The 22846-nt window shown below is 35.5% G+C and overlaps 1 protein-coding gene across 12 annotated transcripts in view; it reads left to right on the top strand.

Moving 5' to 3' along the window:
* Window positions 1-7445: 7445 nt before the first annotated feature.
* Window positions 7446-22846, top strand: part of LOC131043948 (phosphatidylinositol/phosphatidylcholine transfer protein SFH6) — an 81052-nt gene continuing 65651 nt past the window's right edge. Inside the window, exons 1-5 of one of the 12 annotated variants that reach the window (XM_057977192.2) lie at window positions 7446-7994; window positions 8336-8561; window positions 8696-8741; window positions 9878-9966; window positions 10216-10297. In XM_057977192.2, coding sequence (XP_057833175.1) covers window positions 10264-10297 — 34 coding nt within the window. In that variant the 5' untranslated portion in view covers window positions 7446-7994; window positions 8336-8561; window positions 8696-8741; window positions 9878-9966; window positions 10216-10263. Of the gene's footprint in view, window positions 7995-8332; window positions 8562-8692; window positions 8742-9877; window positions 9967-10215; window positions 10298-22846 lie in introns of all 12 variants that reach the window. The other 11 variants (XM_057977194.2, XM_057977197.2, XM_057977200.2 and 8 more) reach the window with 11 other exon arrangements.

The following is a 22846-nucleotide window of genomic DNA, read 5'->3' as shown; positions in this document are numbered from 1 at the left end:
TGACTCTAGATGTATTTCCATTCATGAATTGTATTTGAGCTTCAAAGATTGCATATTTCTTAGTTTTGGCGTGTTTATCATATTGTTGATTGCACATATCATTTTGGGTTAGATAAATTTGTTGTTGTTCATGGGTTTTTGTAGTTAATTGTAACATTTTGTTCTTCTTTTAGCATATTAGGTTAGATAAAGGTGGTGAGAGTATTTGATTTCATTTTTGAGGTGAACAATGCGTGATTTGTAGTGTTTCAAGGAATGCAATTACTCTTCATTTTGGAATATATTTTGGGTGTGAGTTTAATTTTCTATGTGAATCTTTGTGCTCTTGTAGATATCCATTTTTTTAATTGTTATTGAGTCCTTATATCAGGTTTAGGTGTTGAAGGATTCCCCATTCATTTTTGTGCAAAATCAATGTCGGTAGTGTGGTGCGAGTGCAAATTTTGAAAGGATAATTATTATAATTAATTCCATAATTCATTGCTACAATCAAGCTTAGTGGGATTGGGTGAATAGTTTCAACGTTAAATTTGAAAATCTATATGGGTATTCATGAAATTTCTTGAATTCATATTAGGAAGGGTTTGAAGTTTAAATTTATTTTCATATTTTGTACATGTGTTGCTACATTTAAATAACTTCGCAAAGTTATTTTAGTCAGGATTGTTACACCCTTCCAATGTTTTACTTCTTCTATGTTGGGTATAGCCTTAAGGATTGGATAACCATTCTATGAATCCTCCCAAAACAAGGCCTTTCTATTTTTTATTTTCTAAGCATTGTGTTTCACAATCACATGTTTGCATGATAACAAAAAGTTCCAAACTACCAAGTCCCTAGGAGGATTGGTTATGGTAAAGATTTTGCCAAGAGCCTTTTGTGAGTTAGGAAATTAGGCAAAGCATCAAAGCAATCAATTAGACAACCACAAAACCTAAAATACAATGAAATTATGTCCTAACACATTCAATAAAGGAATGAAGACAAAATACTCAAAAGGAATGCAAACCATATGCATATGTTTCCTTCATTGACCTTGATTGTTCTTCTTTCTCCTTCAAATGGTTGTGGATCTCACCTACAAAGCAAGTGTAATTGAAAGCAAATTGGATGACAAGATGATAGAAAAATCAACAATGTAAGGATACTAAAGTGTGGTTGAAAATGACAAAGAAGAAAGCTCAATTTAGAGGAAAATTGATGAGGGTTTCAATTTGGAATGAGCAAATTGAAAGAGGCAATTTCATTCAAAATTGACATGGTCATGGCAAATTATGACAACTTCTATGTCAAAATTATGACGAATTACTATATCAAGAATACGACAAGTTACTATGTTAATTTCATGACAAATTCTATGACAAGTTATGACAATTTAGCCTAAAAAAATAGGAGCCAAAATAGTGGAGAAAATTTAGGGGAGAGAATGGTGGGAAAAATGAATAATTTTCATTTATTAATTTCTCTCACAAAAAGGGAGGTTAAATTAGCCAATTAAATAAATCAATTTAATTGTGACTCGTAGGATAAATGAATAAATTCATTTAACCTAAGGGGGAATGTTAGCAAGGAATAATAACTAAAGAATTATTAAACCCTAAAAGGAGAAAAGGGAAATGAATTAGGTTGAGATTAGATCATGATGCAATTAAAGCCATAAACAAATGATGAGGATCATGATAAAGAAGATAACTGTCAAGGACTTGATATTAATTGACAGAGATCAATGACAAATCGATCGAAGATGACAAAGAAATTGAATTGATAAATGATAAATTGATAAAGGATCAATAATGAATTGATCCAAATTGATAAGGATTGATGATTGATTGAGATCGATGACAAATCGATCAAGATTGACAAAAGGTTGATTTGATGAAGATTGATTTAATAAAGATCAATGATAGATCGATTGAAAATGATAAAAGATTAATATTTTGAGATTGGCAAAGATCCAAAGTGATCCAAATTGATAGTTGATTAATCGGAGATGATTGATATCGCAAATGATGAAGATTTAGGACAAAACCCTAATTGACGTCGATTATGGTTACAACAGTGTCCAATTGATATGACAGGCTGATCATGACCACTAATTGAGATTCAAAATTGATATTAACAAGAGCTAATTCAAATGCGAGATATTGGAATTGAATAGGAAAAGAATGTAGAGGAATGACACAACGTCAACACATGATAAAGATCAAATGTATGACATAGAATAAGTGTTAGTAAGATGCAAAAAAACCTAAAAGAAGGTAACACGAACATGTTAAAATATGACACCGCAAGCATTGACCATTTTTAGATGCCTACACCTTCAAATAAAGTATTTGTGTTTTAGTATTTTGGGCCTTTTTAAATATTATTTGGAGTAGATTCCCCATACTGGTTTGATCAATAATGTTGTATTAAGAATTGTCCACTTACTAAACCAACATCATTAGCTTCCTTCGACTTGCATATTATTTCCCATGAAATATATAGGAATTTCTTATCCTTCCAAGATCCTTTCCAAAAGAAATAAATCGTTTCATGGTTAATAACATCTATTATTTATTTGACATTTTTAGGCATGCCATGATGTGAATTAAAATTATTGATATAATTGCTTTCAAGATTAGAATTCTGGTAGTCAAAGACAACCATTTTCCTTTCCAAGATAACATTTTATTGTTGCGACTTAATAACAAGGAGTCCCAAAGTGAGCAAGGTGATGCCAAGATATATACTCAATAGAAAACTGACTTTGAATCTTAAAACCACAACAACCTCTTTGTGCTTCTTTGGATCTATAAAGAACACAAACTAAGATTTCTTCTAGTTAATATTTTGACATAATGCTTGGGAGTAATAGTACAATGTGTATCTCATGACACTTCTATTTCTTTTTACTTGATATGTCGAATAAAATCATACCATAAAACAAATTACTAATATGTTGTTGTACTAACATCTTGAGTTGCAGGGACCCTTTATCTCATGGCTTGAGGTGGCTTATTGGAAATGGTAGGAATATTCTCTTTTGGGAGGATTGTTGGTTGGGAGAGAGACCCCTTTCTTCTTCCCCCTCCCTTAGAAGGTTCCAAGATGCTACCAAAAGCTTCTTTGGAGAAAGGGCCAATGATTATTTCAACAACTGCACTTGGAGGGCCTTGGAGGACTGCTACATTGATAATCCCTTCCTCCTCCCTGCTGTTAGAGAGCTCCAAAAGCTTTTGGTTGGTATGTTCCTCCCCCTTTTCCTAGGGAGGATAGATTAATTTGGAAGTGGGACCCCTCTGGAGACTTCTCTATCAGAACTGCCTACACCAGCTTGCTAAGAGAACCTGTTTTGCACCTCTATTTGGAAAGAGGTCTGGAATCCCCAACTCATCCCCAAGGTTAATTTCTTCTGGTGGACTGCTCTCCTCAACAAAATTTTGACCCAAGACAATTTGGTCAAGCGAGGATTCCAATTCCCTAACAAATGCATCCTCTGCAAAAGTGATAAGGAAAGTCCTGCTCATCTCTTCCTCCATTGTGCCTTTACTCAGGAGCTTTGGGGGATGGTCTACAACAAGCTCAATATTTGTTGGATTATGAATGATAATTTGTTAAAATTTTGTCCTAGGAGTTTTGGGGCCCCTCTTCCAACCCCCTTATCCAACAACTGTGGAAGCAGATCCCCCCTCATGTGAGCTGGAGTATCTGGAAGGAAAGGAATGACAGGATATTCAGAGATAAAGAGGCCTCTGTGGAAACTATCTTTGCTCGATTCCTTAAGTTGATTCTTGAGAATATCTCTATTTCTAAAACCCGGATGGCGTCCAAGCCCCCCTCTACCTGGGATTGGGAAATTGCTAGATGTTGGAACTTTCCCCCCTCGTTCTCTCTTGTTGACTGCTCTAAGAGACTTCTAAGACAAAGCATGGTCTGGTCCCCTCTGACTACACATTTCAAACTCAATTTTGATGGGGCTGCTAGTGGAGGGGTTATCATATCCCATTTGGGAGCCCTTGTTGCTTCTTATGCGGGTAACCTGAATGGGCATTCCTTTTATTAGGCTAAAGATATGGCCTTAGCTTGGGAAATTCGTCTTGCCCTCACCATGGGAATCAAAATTATGGACATTGAGGGTGACTCCAAGCTCATCATTGATGCTGTCAAAGGGCGAACTAAGCTTAATTGGACCATTGAGGGAACCATCAGGGACACCTTGAGGCTCATCTTCGGGCTTGAATCGTTCAAAATCATGCATGTCTTCAGGGAAGGCAACAGAGTGGCGGATGCCTTGGCGGCCATTGGTCTAAATCTCTCAAGGTTGAGATGTTGGAGAAGTCACAATTCCTTCTCAGACCATGTTAACTTCCTTCTTCAGGAAGAGAAATCCAAATTTTTTACTAATGATTGAGCTGTTGCAAAGTGTTTTCCTTACTCTCCTCTCTTCTCTTGGGGTAGTCTAGAGGTCTTGGTTTCATAATTCAAAATTTGGGAATATCCCTTCGATCCTTTCTGATGTGGTGGTAACTCGTTCGACCAGGCTGGCGATGATGGACGTGTTGTTGTGTTGGCAATTCCTTTGGGCTTACAACGTCATGATGAGGTACAATTGGATTGGTAACATGTTGGTTGTCGCTGGTATTTGTTGGCTCTTCATGCCTCATAACCAGGAAATCATTTCTAAAAGTGATTTCATTTTTTCCCATGTGCCCAACTTCATGTTTCATTTATTGATGTCGGGCTCACACACTTCCCATTATCTCTTCTTGGCTTGCTTCTCGAAGGGTCTCTGCAACCTTCTTTGTGCAATTTTTTTCATGACCAAAGAAGCTCTGTTGGCAGAGGATATGGGGGGCGACAAAGTTAGATACGAACCGGATAATCTAGATGATTTTAAAAATGACCCCCTATTTTGAATTTTTGCGTTGAAGGTGGGGTTGCTAATTTTTTGGAATGCCTGAAGGGCCACTATGAGCAGCTCTCGGTTGCTTTTGCCTCCTCCTGGTTTGGGAGGCGTGTCTTGGTGGGCGACATTGCCTTTGATGTCTTTAAGGAGACTATTTCCCAGGCTACGAAGCTGACCCTTGACGACCGTAGTTGGAAGCATACCATCCATGTTGCAAATAGTGAAGGTTTGAAACGATTATTCCGTAACCGTGAAGAACCCGTCAAGATCCAAGGTGGGTTTGATCAGGAGGAGCTCAAACACTTGTGGAACATGATCTGCCTTATGATCACGAAGTACTTCACTCTTGAAGGCAGGCACAAGGTATTCTACTACTATCATTTGCCCCTTCTCAATCATTTCCACAATAATGATTTGCTTTGTCTGCCCTTTTATTTACTGCACTCGATTGAAAGCTCTGTTAAAGACACCATGGATCCCAAGCATGGGGATTAGCGACCCTACCTCCTTCACCAGGGCTTCATTTACACGATGTATAAATTCCATGAGGCCCTTTGCCCCCCAGAACCTTTCACTCTCTCGCCCCCCCATGCTTGCTCCTCAACAGCTTGCCGCCCTGTCTATGGCATTCCCCAGATTTTTCCAGTATCCTCATGAAGGCTTTGCTATGACCACCATGTCTCTGCCTGCTTATGCCTTGACTGTTTCCTTATCGACGGTCTCCCCCAGTTTAACTCTGTCAGCCTCTCCTAGTGCTTCCGGCTCCCTATCCAAGGGCAAAGGCAAAACCCCTGTTAAACGCAAACGTATTGTCTTTGATGAAAATTCTTCCTTCGAGGATGCTGAGAATGACAATCCTTCCCTTGATTCTGAGGTTAAAAGGAGATCCTCCAAACTGGCTTCCAAAAGACGCAAAAAGAAGACTCCAGTGATCGAAAATATTGACTCGGAGGAGGACCCCATTGGGGACAAGGAGGGAGAGGACCCTAATACCTCTATAGGGCCCCTTGATGCAGATGCTGTGTATGTGGATATGACTAGGGACCCCATGGTTCCGACCACTGTTGGTGTCGCTGACACAGGTAATTCTGAAATGCAAACCCATGACCCTATTGATGTTAAGGATACAACCCCTATGAACATGGGCACTGAGGGTGTCATGGGCGAGGAAATTTATGATAACAAAGCCCTAGACTTTGGTAACTTGGACCCGCATTTAAAAATGGATGAACAGGTGATGCAATCTCTCCCCCTGATGGGCCTGGGTAATGACATTGATAACTCCCTACTGGAGATGTGCCCAAGGAGATAGAAGAGACTACGGATGACATGGTTGTTGTGAACCCCCAGGGTGTCCCTACTCTGTAGCAAATAGAAAAGCTGAGCACGAATGTGTTGGACATCGTGCAGAGGATTGAGAACCTCTACCCCGTGCTGGAATTGTAGGCTATCAAGGACGATGTCAACCGGCTCAAGAGCAAGATAGAGGCTTGGGATGCCCAAATGACGGACCTTAACAAATTTCATTTGTAGGTGTTACACAACTCGACACTCACCCTCTTTCTGCTGAGGGAACATACTGCGGACACGGAGGAGGATAAGTAGGAGGCTAGGGACCTTTAAAAGTTCCTGTCCAATGAATGAAACAATGCCATGGATGCCATTGGGGTGCGCAAGGCACCCCTGTAGTTTGTTTTTTGTGTTTTCTGTTGTTGTTTATGATTTCTAAAGACTTGGTCTCTTTTTGTTGATAGTTGCTGTTTCTGCATTATGATTTTTAATAGTTATGCTATGTAAAGGGTCAATGTCTTTGTTCTCATTGCTTTATTAATAAAAAACATTTGGAATTATGCATTTCCATCATCCCTCAACATTTATTTCTTAAATATATTAGTCCAATGCCTCAACCACTATATAATATACAACCTGAGTTAGTCTAATGGTGGAAAACTTGTGCTCTTAAATGAAAGGTAAGACCCATTCCTTTTTTTACACTTTCTTATTTACAAAATACAACATTAATTAATAATAATATAAGATTTTCCCATAATTAAAAAAAGTTGGGTAACTAAATTTAACCGGATTTTGGATTCCTCTCTTAATTTAAAAAAAAGAAATCATATTCTAAAACTAAACATCAATCTTGAGGCGATATCATTTGATTTGAAATGGGTCACCGTCTCTACAAATATAAATTATGGAAAAAGAATATTAATAAGAATACATAACTGCGAATCAATTAGTTCCTTATCTTTAGAAATTGTCTCTAGGGTTTTCCATTCAACCGGGTGACGCATAGGCCGTCCCCTAAACTAGGCCGCTGTCTTGACCCGTATCTCAGAGAAGTTAAAACTCCGGAATTCCCACTTGTCAAAATTAACCGCGGTAAAAGTGATCTGTCAAGAATCGTTATAAAAACACCACCTCTTTATCCGCGACAACGAATTTCTCTTTTTTCCTTATCTAACTTAACTTCTACTTCTCACCCTTTCCTTTTTTTTTTAATTAGTTTTGGAACATGTGGTCAATACGCTACCGACAATTAGGCATGGACCCACAGCGAGCTTCTCAAAGCCTTTGCCTTTGTGTGGGGCCTCGCTAAAATTCGCCGGAAAGATCTCCAGACCGCCTTCGAGATCTCCCGGGCGTTGGGATGCGACCCTGTCAAACAGTCTTGATTAAGCAGGCCAGAAGCGGTTTTTGTTGAGCAGTCATTAGCAGCCAGGACTGTTTTGATTTCGGGAAACGAGAAACCAGAGAAGAAAGAAACAGAAAATTGATGGGAAGAGGAAGTAGTTTTCCTGTCAGGTGTTGCAGTTTCGCTTTACCGTAGTTAAAGAATACAATTTATACATTGTTTCGTCCTGTGTACCTCAATTTTCTTTTTGCTGTTGTATTTCTCTCGAGTGTCATAAATTCGAGAGCACGGAACAGATTGATGACAATTGATTCCCAGCGGGATCATTCTGGTTTGCCGTCTTGAATTGCGGCTCTTGAAATTTTGTTGGATCGGCTGATCGTTTTAATAAGTCGTGTAGTTTGCGCGGGGATTTTGTTTTCTGACGGTGGTATCTTTGAGCAGGGCTCGAAAATCGAATTTCCAGAGGTAAGGTCTGCAGGAAGTGTTGATAATTCATCTTGTCTGCTTCAATCATTGGACATTATGGGCTTCGCCTGCATTTTGGCTGTGATGTTTAGAATCTTCTAGAAGCTTCTAGAAAGTTCATTTACATGTAGGAGAGCTTTAGGGCACCATGGCGGTTAATGTGTTTTGAGGAGTATGTGAATTGCTTCTCGATTTGATCTGCATTGTGTGGATACGGTTAGGAAAAGGCATTAATATTTTTATGGTTTTTGGTTTTTTTAAATGGAGATTTACATATGTATATGGTTTCTTGCCGGGAGATTTGTGGTACATGCTAATGGTTCTAGTGCTTGCTTCAGCAGATCTGATAGCCGGAGCTGGTGTTATTTTCGCAAATTCTCCATAATTCATGTTGTCTCCTTCAATTATTGAAAATTCTGTGATATCTGGTCGAAACTTTCTGAATGAAATAAAAGCTATTAAGCTTCTGTTGGGCAAGTGTTTCTGTGACATAATATCCATTTACTCTAGATCATTCAGTTCACTTAGACGCACGATATTTTGCAGAGGGCTAGGGCATTGTGGCAGGTAACAGTGATTTTCTTTTGAATTTGACCTGCATTATCTGAATTCATTTAGGGAGAGGCCTTTTTGGAAATTAGTTTGGTTTCTTGAATGGAGACTTAGATATGTCCTGCTGGTGTTTGGGTTTATTTCAGCAGATCTGAGAGCTGGAAGTAGGGCTGGTTTACGAATTGCGTAGGTAAGGTAAGCCTCAAATTCTCCATATTTCGTTTTATCTGATGAACGTATTTCTCTTAGAATTTTCAAAATTGAACGGATAAAATGAAGTAGCATATCATTGAAAATTTATTTTGTGTGCTGAATCTTGAAAATTTCCCTGACATTATATGTTTTTGTTGTGGTATATTCTAGAATTGCATAGAAACTTGTGTTTTCTGTGGCATCCTAGGGTATTACTTGATTAATGCGGTGGGAAAATATTTGTTGCACCTTAGGACTTTGATAAATTTGACTTGCATTACTTTAGTTCAGTCAAGGAGATTCCTTTTTGGGAATTATGCCTTATAGTGGTAGTTTGGCGGCGGGCTTGGTTGCGAATTGCAGAGGTATGCTTAGCAGTGAATTCTCTGAGATTCATGCTTTCTGCTTTAATTATTGAATATTCTGTTACATCGTGTGTCTTCTGGAACATATCTACATGTAGAAAATTTAGTTAAGAGGTCTATGAGGCATCATTGTTCATAGCAGGTAATACAAGAGAATAGCATATGACTGTTATTTCATGTTTGATCTGCATTGTGTAAACTAAATTGCAATTATTTTGACTTTTTTAATGGAAATTCAGGTAGCGGTTGACAGTTGATGCTGCATATTTTAGCAAATCTGATAACTAGGGGTGGGATTGATTGTTGAATTGAATAGGCATGCTAATGTCAGGTCCTCCATAATTTGTATTATGTTACATCGCATGCATTTCTTCTATAATTGTCAAGAACTTAGTATTACTTATATTACATCTACTGAGAAGATGGGGCATCAAAGTAAGTAATTTATCAGAAGTCCATTTGCAAAACAACTGCAACTTGATTGCCATCGTGTGAATTCAGTTGGTTAGGGTTACCCTTGTGTTTTTTTTGGTTTTAAGTGGAGGTTTAGCTCAGGGCCAGTTATACTGTGACAGTGGTGGTTTCATTTTAACAAACTTGATAGTTGAAAGTGACTTTGCATTTTGGAATACCATATTTATTCCAAGTGGCAAGTTTTTTATAATTTTTTTTTTCCAGCTAATTGATATTCTCGTACATCTTATATGCTATTTTATGAAATGTCCTAGAAGGATCTAGAAACTTCTTACATTTAGGAAATTTTTGCTTGGACAGTTCGTAGATGTTATTCCAGGTAATGTGATAGAAGAGCACATACTTTCTACCTTACCTGAGCCTTCTATGAAATTATTTTGAGTTTTTAGGTAAGCTAAGTGGCAAATCTTGTGTTTGTCAAGTTATATGCTTAATTTTTTTTTTGTTTCTGTTATATTCCTTACTTCATGGTCAGAATGTACCAGAGCTTTCTAGAAGTCATATGTTTTAAGTGTTTTAGGGCATCTCATTGGAGTTTGCAAGAAGATCCTGTACATGGCATCTTAATTCGATTTTTAATGCATTAATTTAGTCAAGGATTTTTAAGTATGGACTGATAGCCTTTTTTGTTTCATCAGATCGGATAGCTGGGAGTGTTGCAGTTGGATTCATTGGGTTTTATCCCAATGTCGGGGTCACTTGATGGACTTTCACATGCATGTAAGTTTAGATGGTTATATGTTTAATCTTTTTACAGTTCTGTTTGTGAGGAATGAGTTACACCTGCTACCATGACTGCACATAGTAAAATAAAGTAGAAAGTGGTTGATTAGTAAGACATTTATTGAAGTTATTTTAATTTAATTTGAGTTATGGAGTTCAAAAGTATGGAGTATGCACAATATAGGCACAATGCTAGTGCATCCCTGCAAATGATGGCAGACTTTCTGCGTTAGCTGAGCAGAGATAATCAAACATTGTTGCAAGTGTTAGCATGTGGAGACCATAGTAGCTAGTAGTAATTTGTATAGCTTTGTGTGTAAAACAAGTCTGGCATGCATGGCAATTGGCAGAATCTGTTCGTATGCATAGACAAATCACTCTGTTTCCAGTTTCATGTTTGAGATATTAAGAGCTAATATTAACACATTGTGTGCACATGCGAAGGGTATTAGAAACTTGCTAGTAAAAGTAAAAGTACATTCAAAGACATTATTTCACATTTTAGCTGGAGTGAATCAAACATCTTAGCCACATGAAAGCTTGCATGTTTTTAAGTAGAATTTACATTTTGTATTAGTAAGGTAGCTTAATAAATTGGCTTCTTATCCTGCTTTTGCTATATCACATGAATTAAGAAGTGGACAACTATAAAGTTGTCTACTTATCGTTGTTGGAACAATGGTTTATCCTATTCAAATAGTTAATAAATACTACAAAAAGCACACTATACTTAGGGGAGGGGGAAGGGGAGAGGGATAATTGAGTAACCTCCCATGATGTACACCTGTCTTTTTGGTTTTATTTCAACTAGTGCAGCATGTTTTAGGCTGCATACGAACTCATCATGGTGGGAACAAAGTGAAACAGCCAGTTTGGCTGTAGACAAACTTGTTCTATAGGACAAAAATGGAACTGAAGACTTATCCAGGGAGTTGAAGGTTGTTGTGGACTAATAGGACAAAAATGGAACCAAAAAATTATTAGCTCAAAAGTCTGATTTTCTGCATTAGAAAGGTTCAATAGTATGTCATATGGATATTTTTCATTTTTGCATACATATATTGGTTGTTGTGGACTAACGATTGGAGTATGTGTGTTTTAGGCACTACAATATGGCATGTTAATTTTGATTTGCAACATCATGATGGTCTGGTTGAGTTCACCAATTGTAGGTGAAAGGACACTTGTTTTTGGTATTCTTGATGGCCCTTGTCTTGGGAGAAATTTTGTAGGTTGTTTCTGGACTAGTTTGCATTAAATTGATGCATGCTTTAAGTCATGATTGTGATTGACAGAATTCGAAGACTCCAATAGAGAAAATTGGCAATCCATTTCCAAACAGCTGAGTATTGGATACTTGATTTTGGATTTTGGTGGCTATAAATATTTAGCTTGACTGAAAACCTTCTATTTGGAAATGTGTGGTTTTCAAATTATTGTATAAATAAACATATTTAGGTGTTTGAGAGATCAATTATGTTGAGAGGGATTCTTGAGGCAAAGTTAGATGGAAAAGAGTTGAGGAAATGAAAGAAATGTCTATAGGTGACAATTTTGACCATAGTCGATTGAGTTCAGTTGCTTGCGAACTTGTCATGATGGAAATAGAATTTAGTTGACTAGGTTGGCCACAAACGAACTCATTTCATATAGGACAAAAGAATGGAATTGGAGACTCATTTCAGGCTCAAACAATTCTCATTCTTTATGTGTGGAAAATGTTACATTTCCTCTTGGTTGACTCATACATTCATCTACTAGTATAAATACCATATTTGCAATCTTTTCTAGTTAATATTATTCTTTGTGGAAAGATTGTAATGTCCCTTTCCATGAGTTATGTGAATAATTAAATTTAAGAGCAAAAAGCTAAATTCATTATTATTGGCTCTTAATTATTCACTTTAATTCACAAGGGACCATTTTAAGTGAAAATTAAATAATTGAGCAAAAAGCTTAAGTGTAATAATTGGCACTTAATTATTCACTTTATATCATAAAAAGGGGCCAACTCATGTTATGAATTAATCTTCCCTAGGCCTTACTCCATGGTGGTGATTTATTTAATAAGAGGCAAACATTACTAATTGCCTAAGTCACCAAATCAAAGGGTTGGAAGAAGGAAGCCGATGGCTTTTTGGCTGAAGAGTTTATATAAAAAGACATTGATGAGATTTGGGATTATTATTGATCATTGAATATTATCGAATTCTCTCTTCAACCAGTTTCCAAAGCAAGCTCTTCTTAGTACGAAACCCCTGCAGAGGATATCTTCTGGACGGAACCCCAGGAGAGTACAGCAAAATCATTCCATCTTCAAGGGCCTTGGGTTATATCAGATGCAGCATGATTGATAATGAATATATCTGTAGTTGAGGGTAAAGAAACAGTTTAAGGGTCTTCAGATAATGATCTGGAATAAACATGGTGCTTTTTCATCAACTTCAGCATGCAAGCAGTCATTATATTGAATCGCAGCACCCAATGATCTCTATCGCAGCCCTTGAAGATTAAAACCTTAAAAAACCCCTGTTTAAGGTCTGCCGCACTTCTGAAACAAACCCATTGACCGCGATCCAACCATAGCTAATGGTATATTTGTTGGAGGAATTTGATTATTGTAAATTCTGTTTATGAACTAAATTTCCAAAGTTCATATGCAAACTCGTAAATCATTGTTAGCCTTGTCATTAGTTGGGAGCCCAGAATATTGAATAATCGTTGTTGCATTCAATTTCTTTAAAAACAAACAAATATATATTGCATAAATTTCAAAGAGTAGAGAATAGTTTATTACAAAGATCTTTTCCTCAAAGGAAATTCTTCCTTCTTGTGTCAGCAAGGAAGGATTAAATAGATAAAATTCTCAAGAGAATTGCATTCTAGTCATGCTAGTCTTAGGGTTATTGGTAGCGAAAGGAAGAAATCCAATGTTGTGCCTCTTGAGGATTGTGTTGGAACCCTAAATTTTCATAACAATACCCCTGACATGATCACCAAGTTTTTGTGTTTATAGTGGTGAAATGTTGAAGCTACAAAATTTTTCTTTTACCTAACATAGAATCCCACATATTGTCTCCATTATGCCCTAATGATATGTGAAAAATTCCTAATAAATCTAAGAAAGATCAGCAAGATAACCTCACTAAGCAAACATTTCTTGTCTATATCGGAATAGCTATTCTAACCTGATAAATCATTGTTAAATACCGATATCGGGATAGCTAACCTGATCCAATAAATCAGTGTTGAACATGGACATCGGGACAGCAATGCCGAACATGAAGTCTTGATTGCTCGTTGGAATAATTAATAAAAGCGGAATAACAATTCTTTGTGATTCCGATAGAACAAGCTATTCCGATAAGCATCATATCAGTATAGTTATACTGAACAAGATGTTTGATTACCTGTTCGAATGACTAACTAAAGGCGGAATAACAATTCTTTGTGATTCCGATAGAACAAGCTATTCCGATAAGCATCATATCAGTATAGTTATACTGAACAAGATGTTTGATTACCTGTTCGAATGACTAACTAAAGGCGGAATAACAATTCTATGTGATTCCGATAGAACAAGCTATTTCGATAAGCATTATATCGGAATAGTTATACCGAACAAGATGTTTTAGGCACCTATCGGAATAGTTATCAAAGGCAGAGAAGCAGTTATTTGCATTGGCGACAGAGTAAGCTATCTCGACACACACACATTTCAGGATACATTATCTCGACGAAAGAAAATACAAAAAGAGCGTTATGCAAACCTATTGGAATAACTTATGAAGTCGGAATAACACATCAACTGTGTTTCGATTACTAAAACTATCCCGATAGTGAATAAATAGAACGACATCGGGGGAACTATTCTGATTATGCACACATGAAGGATGAACTGATATCGGTAAAACCTATGGCGACAAAGGAAAATGAAGGTGATACCCTATCGGTATAACTAATGAGATCGGGATAATGAATTGCCTATGATCCGATAGCATAACTTACTCCGAAAATTGGCATATGGATGGTCATCAGAATAGTTACTTCGATGGCGTGCTTTTGGTTGAAATATTTCTATCGGTATAATTAATGAAATCAGAATAATGGATCATCTGCGACCTGATAGAACAACTTATCCCCAAAACTAGTATATGAAGTAACATCGAAACAGCTACTCCGATAGCACACCCTCAACTGAATACCTCTATCGGGATAACTTACAGCAAAAGGCAGAATCAAAAGTGAAGATCTTCATCGGGATAACTTGTGAATTCGGGAAGACAGTTTTTAGGTATGTTGATAGTTGAAACAATCCCGATAAGCACCATCCAAGATGTGTTCGACATAGGTAGCCCGGAGATCAAAATCAAGTTCGTGGTTACTTATCGGTATAACCTATGTCGAAATGACGTGAATTACAGACAGTTTCCAACGACGACTAAATTGTCACAAAGGTGCCAACCTAAGAGACATGACGGACGAAGTGAAGCGATGCAACCCTAATGTATACTATTTATATGCAAACATCAAAAGATTTTAGAAAAAATATCAGATTTTTGTAATATATCATACCGTAAGGGTATTATCACTGTTGTGGTGTAATTCTGTTTTAAGCAAATACAAAATCAGTATTCTTTCTGCGTATATGTGATATTCATATAAATGTGGTTCGTTATTTCGAATCTGCTTGCTATTTCAATACTGAGAAGATTGGAGACCGCATTAAGATTTCTTTGTATATATTATTGCTATCTTGTTATTTTCAGTTCATGAACAGGAAGATATGTATTCTTGGATAAGTTGCTATAGGGGCTTGATTAAATTCGCCGTATAGTGACCGTCATAATAAGAGTAGTAGTTGTAGGAAGAACAACAATGGATAGTTGTAAGACTGTCTAGTAAGGAGACCGAAAGAGATAAAGTTCCATAAGACTTTGTGCCCATTGAGAAGAAAGACACTGGTCTATATTGCATGCTCAGCATTGCATCACATCGAAACCAAGTCAAGAAAACATTTTCATTCCATAAAATAGATTTCATTTCAGTTTTAGTTTTGCACAGTAGAAGTAGAAGAAATAAAATATAAAGTCATTCTCACTTTCATGCCATTTCAGAGTGACCTAAAATAGGAGTATTGTAATATAATCTGCCTAAGTATTACCAGCTAATTGTAGTATATATAAAGAAAAGTTGGTGATAAGGTACACCCGCCTTGGTTTGGCAGAGCCAGAAGGGAAGGGAAGTTAGATCAAATCGATCATTCCACTAGTTGGCCAAAATAAATTGCTGATCCTAATCATAGAGAGTGGCATATTCTTAGGGATCATCAAACCAGTGATTTTGAGCTCCAACAGATTGCATGATTGTATGTAGCCACATTAGAGTTCAATAAATTAGTTGCAAGTGAGAGAATGCTTGTATGAGACTACTTTTGATGGTTGGTTCTTTTGTTGGAGTTTTTTACTACATTGGATTTATTCAATGTATCTCGAGTTATATTTTGTTTGTGTTTGTTGTTTAAAATAACTTTTTTTTTTAATGTTGCTACATGTTTCTAACAACTAAGTCACAAGTGGTTATGGATAATGTAAATATTACTATCTATTAATTTTGCCTTCCATGTTGTTCAAATAATTCATAGAATTAGTGAAACAACAAATTAATGTCATAGGATTCATATTGGTGGTTTCTTTGATGAACTATCCATTGGGTTAATGATTAGATTGGTATTGGTTATTCCTTGTTGTGAAGTAGTAGTCCCCCTATCATCCAAAGTTTGAATGTCGAGGCAAAATAATTTTTTCAATATTTGTGGAATATAACACGTGTAAGTGTAGAAGCTATTCTCTTCCACTTCATTGAGATAATCAATCTAAAATTCTTTTTTATTGATTACTAAGATTGCTAAATAGTAATACCAATAGGCTGACTTGCAAAATGCTGTGATTGCATTTTATATAATTTCTAAGGATGGAAATTAGATACATGATCACTTTTGTGCATAGTGGATGAGTGTAATTGAATGAGCTTCATTCTTTTGGTGGATGTTTACAAGTTGCTTTGTTTGGGTCTTCCTTGGAGAACGCATGCCAACTGGATTTATATGTATGTTTCCTTTGACAATAGTGGAACTTGTGGCTGTTTGGGAAAATTCTCTAGTGTGATTGAGACTAACATCAATGGGCCTTAGTGTCATGTCCCCATACTTAACCCAATAATCAGATTAACAATTGTACATAGTACTAATAGCTAGCTGTATATTTATAAATGTCGTAACATAAAAGACATTGTGGAAAATTGTCTTATTCCATAAGACTTCATAACTTTCCTATCAAGCCTCTAAGTGAAACATAGAGAATAAGAAAAAACAAACTAGGTACTTATTTAGGAGGAAGGTCCCTAATTATATTTGCTATGCAATGGAGCAAACACATAGTGATTTGTCTACCTTTGCAACAACTAACTACTGATACATGTATAAAAGAGACAAGGAAAGCTACGATTAAGATTAGAAGATATAATAATAATTGACTGACAATAATAAATATTTATTAATAATAATATTTATGCTGAAGGCGTTTCTTTATTTGAGAAGGGCGACCTAGGATTTGACATCAACGGTCCATGCTTCCCCATAGACGTGCAAGACGATAGAAATATTTTTGGCCATCGGATTGCTCTTTGAAAAATGGAGTCCCCGCCACTTATATTTTCGTTTACCCCGCTTGTGGACAGCATTTATGGTTGAACAAAATTTCGTACTGAACGCTAGCATCGTATTAAACGCTGCCATAATTTCAGAAACCGCTCTCACCAGTACCTCGGGAATTTTGGAATGAATCTGCACCCTTTGATAGCTAAAATTTTTTGTTTGATAGTAAAATTATTGTCAAGCCAACCTTCGATTGGTTAGGAGATAATGAAGTGAAAGACTAAAAGTATGAATGTCCCCTATACCTAGTCACCTAAGCCAACTTTTAATTCCCATAGAAAAATGCATCACCAAACATTTTTTTTATAATTATTTATTTATTCATACTTTTCATTAAAAATTGTTTTAAATGTTTTTTTAAATTTTTTTCATAATAAATACATCATTAATTGAGTTAAACTTTTTTTTTCATAGAGTTGTTTTAAATATATTTAATAAAATATTTATTAGTCTTTTTTATTAGAAAAAATATAGTAATTGATAATCTAATATTTTTAATTAAGTTTGAAATATTTTAATTTTTATTTCTTAATTAAATTATTATAATTATTTAAATTTATAAAATAATTTTAGGTTCTTATTTTTGTTCATAAAAATATTTATTATGGTTGAAATGTTTGAAAATAATATTTATCAATCAAATATATATATAACATTTATTTGTGATGATAACGTTCTTATTTTAAGCTTATTTATGGAACAATCATTTAAAAAAATTTTTAATAGAGAATTTTATATCATTCACAAGATTGCTTTTCTACTTGATGGAGGAGCATACTACTTCGGCCCAAATTTCTTCGATTAAGAACCAATGATTAAGGGTATCCATTATGCCAAAGTCACCCAAATCATGAGGTGCACAAAGGCAAAGGTAACACACATAAAGGCATATTAATATGAAAACTTGGATCAAATGATGAATCATGATAGGTCATTTGTATATTATCTTTTATACAATTTAAATTATGAATTTCATTTTCAAAATAATATATATTTTAATACATAGGAGGTATCCCCGCGACCTAGCCCAGCGACCAACAACTCGTATCTTGGGTACCTGTGCGAGCTAGGGCGAGATTAATCCCCCCATGGGTGAGATCCTCCGCCCGCAAGCCGTCTCACCTCTTTAAACTAGGAGCAGATTCGAACTTGAGAGCAATGGGGAGCAAATCCACAGCCTGAGCCAACTCTGCTACCCGTGCGGGCTATTTTCAAAATAATATTATGTTTTATATTTATATTACATATTTCATTGTATAAAATATTATATATCATTAATTATATATTTTGTTTATATTTCATTGATATTATCTATGAAATATATAATTTATATAATATTTATATTTAATATTGTATTATTTTATATAACATACAGTAATAAATATAGTTTAAATAGGTTTTTTAATAAATTTAATATACTTTTCAATAATAAATATACAAATTCCTAAACATATAATATATTTAATATTTTTAATTAGTATTGTATGTAAAAACCATAACTAACTATTTTTATGCCCGTCTCTCCCTCTCTTGCTATCACTCTCTCTTTTTATATCTCTCTACTCTCTCATCTCTATCCCTCCCTCTCCATCCATCTATTTTTATCTCTCCATTTTTCTCCCTCACACACACACTCCCCATTTCTCCCTCCCTATCTATATCTGTATCTCTATCTCTCTAACTCCCCCGCTCTCCCTCTCTCTCCCTCTCTCTATACCCCTCTATTACTTGTCTATGACACCTTCTTTCTCACTTACACATTGCCCCCTCTATCTCTATATTGCTATCTCCAGCTCCCCTCTCTATCTATGTCTCCTTATCTCCTCCCTCTTTTATTAACTCTATCTATCTTTCTTTGTATTTGTATTTCTTTTTATCACCCCCTCTCTCCTCTCTATTTTTTTCTATCCATATCTCTCTAGCTATGTCTGCTTCTCTTTATCTCTCTCTATCTCCCACTATCACTCCTTCCCTCTCTCTCATCAACTTCATCTCTCCTACTCTATATCTTTATTTGTATTTATTTATTTGTATTTCTCTCTATTTCCCTTTCTTTATATCTTTATTATCTCTACCTCTCTCTTATTTTCTCCACCTATCCTACTCTCTATCTCTATCTCTATCTTCCTCTCACTCCTCTCCATCTCTTTCTATCCATATGTCTCTAACTTTAATACCTCTACCTCTCTCTCTATCTCTCTCCCCATCCCTCTCTATTGCTCCATATCTCACTCTATCTTCCTCTCACTCTTCTCCATCTCTTTCTATCCATATCACTCTATTAATACCTCTTCCCATCCCTCTCTATTGCTACATATCTCACTCTATCTATATCACTTCCTCTATCTTTGTCTCTCTCATTTACTTCATCTTTCCCTATATCTTTCCTACTATACATCATTATCTCTACTTATCTATCTCCTTGTCTCTATATCCCTCCCTATCTATCTAGATCGCCCTTTGTCTATATCTTCCCCCCCCTCACTCTCACTCTTTATATATTGAGATATATCCCCTTCTCTTCTCCTTCTCCTCTCCTTCTCCACATCATCATATATATCTCTTTATTTCTTTATATCTCCCTATCTCTTTCTGTCTTTATCTCTCCCAACACCAATATGTAATCTCCAGCTATTTTTATCTCTCTCTATATATATCTATTCTATGTCTATCTATCCTCTTTTCCTTTCTATCTTTATCCCTCCCTCTCCTCCATCTCAATCTTTATATTCTTCTTTATCTTTATCTTCTTATCTCTCTCTCTCCCTCATTCTTCCCAACTCTCTCCTTCCTTCTCCCTCTTCATCTCGATTGAAAACATAACACGAGCCTATTGGTAATGGAGTCTAATTATCCTTTTAATTATGTTTAGATGCCTACTAATTAACCTTAAGTACTACACACATACATGCAACAAATAAACCAAAAATTTTAATAATTAACTTTCTAAACATCTTCGGCGTACCCATTGCACACCAAAAGTGCAATTGCTAGTTACTTATATTTGATCAGCAATATAACTTAAATTGATTAACTATAATAATTGATTGGTCATTAGTAGTATTTAATAAAGCAATGTATTAGCAATATTTAATAAGGTTATGCTAGCCATAATATTTAAGGGACACAATATGAATTAGAGGTTACGAACCTTAGTTATCCCTAAACAAAAAATGCCGTTTGAAATAAAGAGACACTTCTCCCTCAACATACGTGACTCCTCATGTTAAAAGGGAAAGCCTTGCATAGGTGTCTGGGGTCAGGGAGAAAAGGGTAAGAAAAAGAAGACTCGAGCACACCACGATTGATGCCTCAGTCCACGTCTGTACTCTGTCAACACGATAGGTGTGTAAAACAATCAAAAGGCATTCAGAAGGAGCCGGTCAGGTATGTTTTGTCGAACTCTAAGAATAGAGTAATAATGACATAAGGATATAATGAGATTAAAATATCCTATCAAACAATAAGGGTAATAAACAGTCATGTATATTCTGGATAAATACAAATTTCACCAGATTATTAATCTGTCAATGAACTTCAGAAATTCATAATATAATTCAGATGGCACGTATCAGTAATAAGGAATTAAATCACATTATAATTCTATAATGAATTTACATTCTGTATATCTGGTACAGCAAACATAACATTGCATATAATTACAATGAACTCTAGGACCGTTAATATTCAATAAGTGGACAATGCTACATAACTTTAATACAATCTACAAATGGAATCAAATAATGTAATGAAAAATGGAATGAACAAATAAAGAAATGGCAATGTAATCTGATACAATATAGTATATCTGATCCAATATAACAAACTGTTAGAATATGGTTGGAAGGAGGGCTTAGATAGGTAAGAGGGTTAAGGTTTACCCACTAAGTAGACCACCTATTGATGACAGTCTGCAATAGGCCAGGGGGGCTTAGATCCGCTCCTGGGCTTAGTTTGGTAAAACTGAGGACTCAACTATGCTCCACTATGCTGTCCCTACCTTTCCTTCATTAAGAATCTACAAGGGTAAGAGTGGGATCAGGGGAATAAGACCCACACCATGTTAGTAAGACCTGCAAGGCTTAGCATGGGTTGGCCGGGCAACCCAATCATGACTCCATTCCCAAACATTAATCTGCAACAATTTTTTTATAATTAAAACAACTATAACAACTCCAATTCTATATGCAAATAAATAAAGCAATCTTATTTATTTGTGCAGGATATTTTATAGCGAATTCATAGAGGTTTTAAGAAAGTAGGTAATTTTCTTGTCCTAGTTCACCTACTATTGGTATTCTTTCCAGGGGTACTGAGTAGTGGACATTACACTTAGATATGCCTTATAAAGGAGTTTAATCTCTTTTCCCGTCTTCCCATACCTTGGCCAAAATATCCAATTTTCTTAAATGGCTTGAAAGTTGAAACCAAATCCTTGGGCAGTAGAAAAGAAGTATTTCAAGGGTTGAAAGGTGAATACTAGGGTTCTATATATAGAAGAGTCTCTCTCGTTTCTCATACACCCATATGAAGAATAAACTCTCTTTGTCCCTAATAGATTCAAACTTGAGAATAAAGAAACCTTTGTTACACAAGTATATATAACTTTAGGTTTTAAATTAAAACTATTTATTAAATTTTTATAATAATTTAATAAACTATTATAAACTAGTATAGATATCTTAAATGCATCTATCTGAAAAATGTTGAGAGATATCAGTTGTGTTATTTTATTTTACTTTAGAACTATTGAAGAATTATTTTATTTTATTTACATTTTTTTACTTTATTTTTATTTGAAGAGCTACTTTTATTTACTAAAGAGTCATTTTATTGTTTTCATTAATAACAATATAGTAGACATCGTTTATGTTTTAGTTTTTATGCAAGGTCACATAGAATGCCCCTCACTGTAATAATGGAATTAATAAAGAAGCCCAACTTCCTTTCTAGAAGTGTAGGTAAAATCACTAATGAGTAAAAGACTTTAAGAATAAGGTCAATGGTTGACTTTGTACAAAGCAGCTTGTAATTGAAAATATGAAAACTATTAGCATCTTATTTATGCACTATGGCATATGCTTTGTGCAGTGCAATTTAATTAGCAATGTGAACATAAATAATAAAAATCTACATTTCACAACTCGGGCTAAATTCTCAATTTTATTTTCTCTCTATGCTGTGGGCTGTTTAGATTTAAAAACAACAGTTCCTTTTTTGCGTCTTTCTGATTTTTTTTTTCTTCTTAAATATATTTTTTTGGTTAGTGGGCTTTTTTCCCAAAAGATTTTTGCTGCTATGGTAAAACGGTAAACCAATGATCAAAAACTTATGCGAGTACTTGCTGATCCACAATGACACTAGGCTTGGTGAGTAACTCACCAAAAAAATCTGCTGAGTACTTGCCAACTGATTGCATAAAAACTTGCCAATAATTTGCTAGTTGGCAAGAAAAACTCAACCAGCATAACAAATATCAGTCCACAATTGTTTGCTGGTGCATTTGTACAAATTGGAGTAAGGCTTGATTGGTGCATATGCTCTGTGCAGTGCAATTTAATTAGCAATGTGAACATAAATAATAAAAATCTACATTCCACAACTTGGGCTAAATTCTCAATTTTATTTTCTCTCTATGCTGTGGGCTGTTTAGATTTAAAAACAGCAGTTCCTTTTTGGGGTCTTTCTGACTTTTTTTTTGTTCTTAAATATATTCTTTTGGTTAGTGGGCTTTTTCCCGAAAAGATTTTTGCTGCTATGGTAAAATGGTAAACCAATGATCAAAAACTTATGCGAATACTTGCCGATCCACAACCACACTAGGCTTGGTG

The sequence above is a fragment of the Cryptomeria japonica genome, chromosome 1 (genome assembly GCF_030272615.1).
Source record: "Cryptomeria japonica chromosome 1, Sugi_1.0, whole genome shotgun sequence".
Lineage (NCBI taxonomy): Eukaryota > Viridiplantae > Streptophyta > Pinopsida > Cupressales > Cupressaceae > Cryptomeria > Cryptomeria japonica.
Note: the sequence above shows the minus strand (reverse complement) of the source record. Positions and strands in the feature narration are given on the sequence as shown.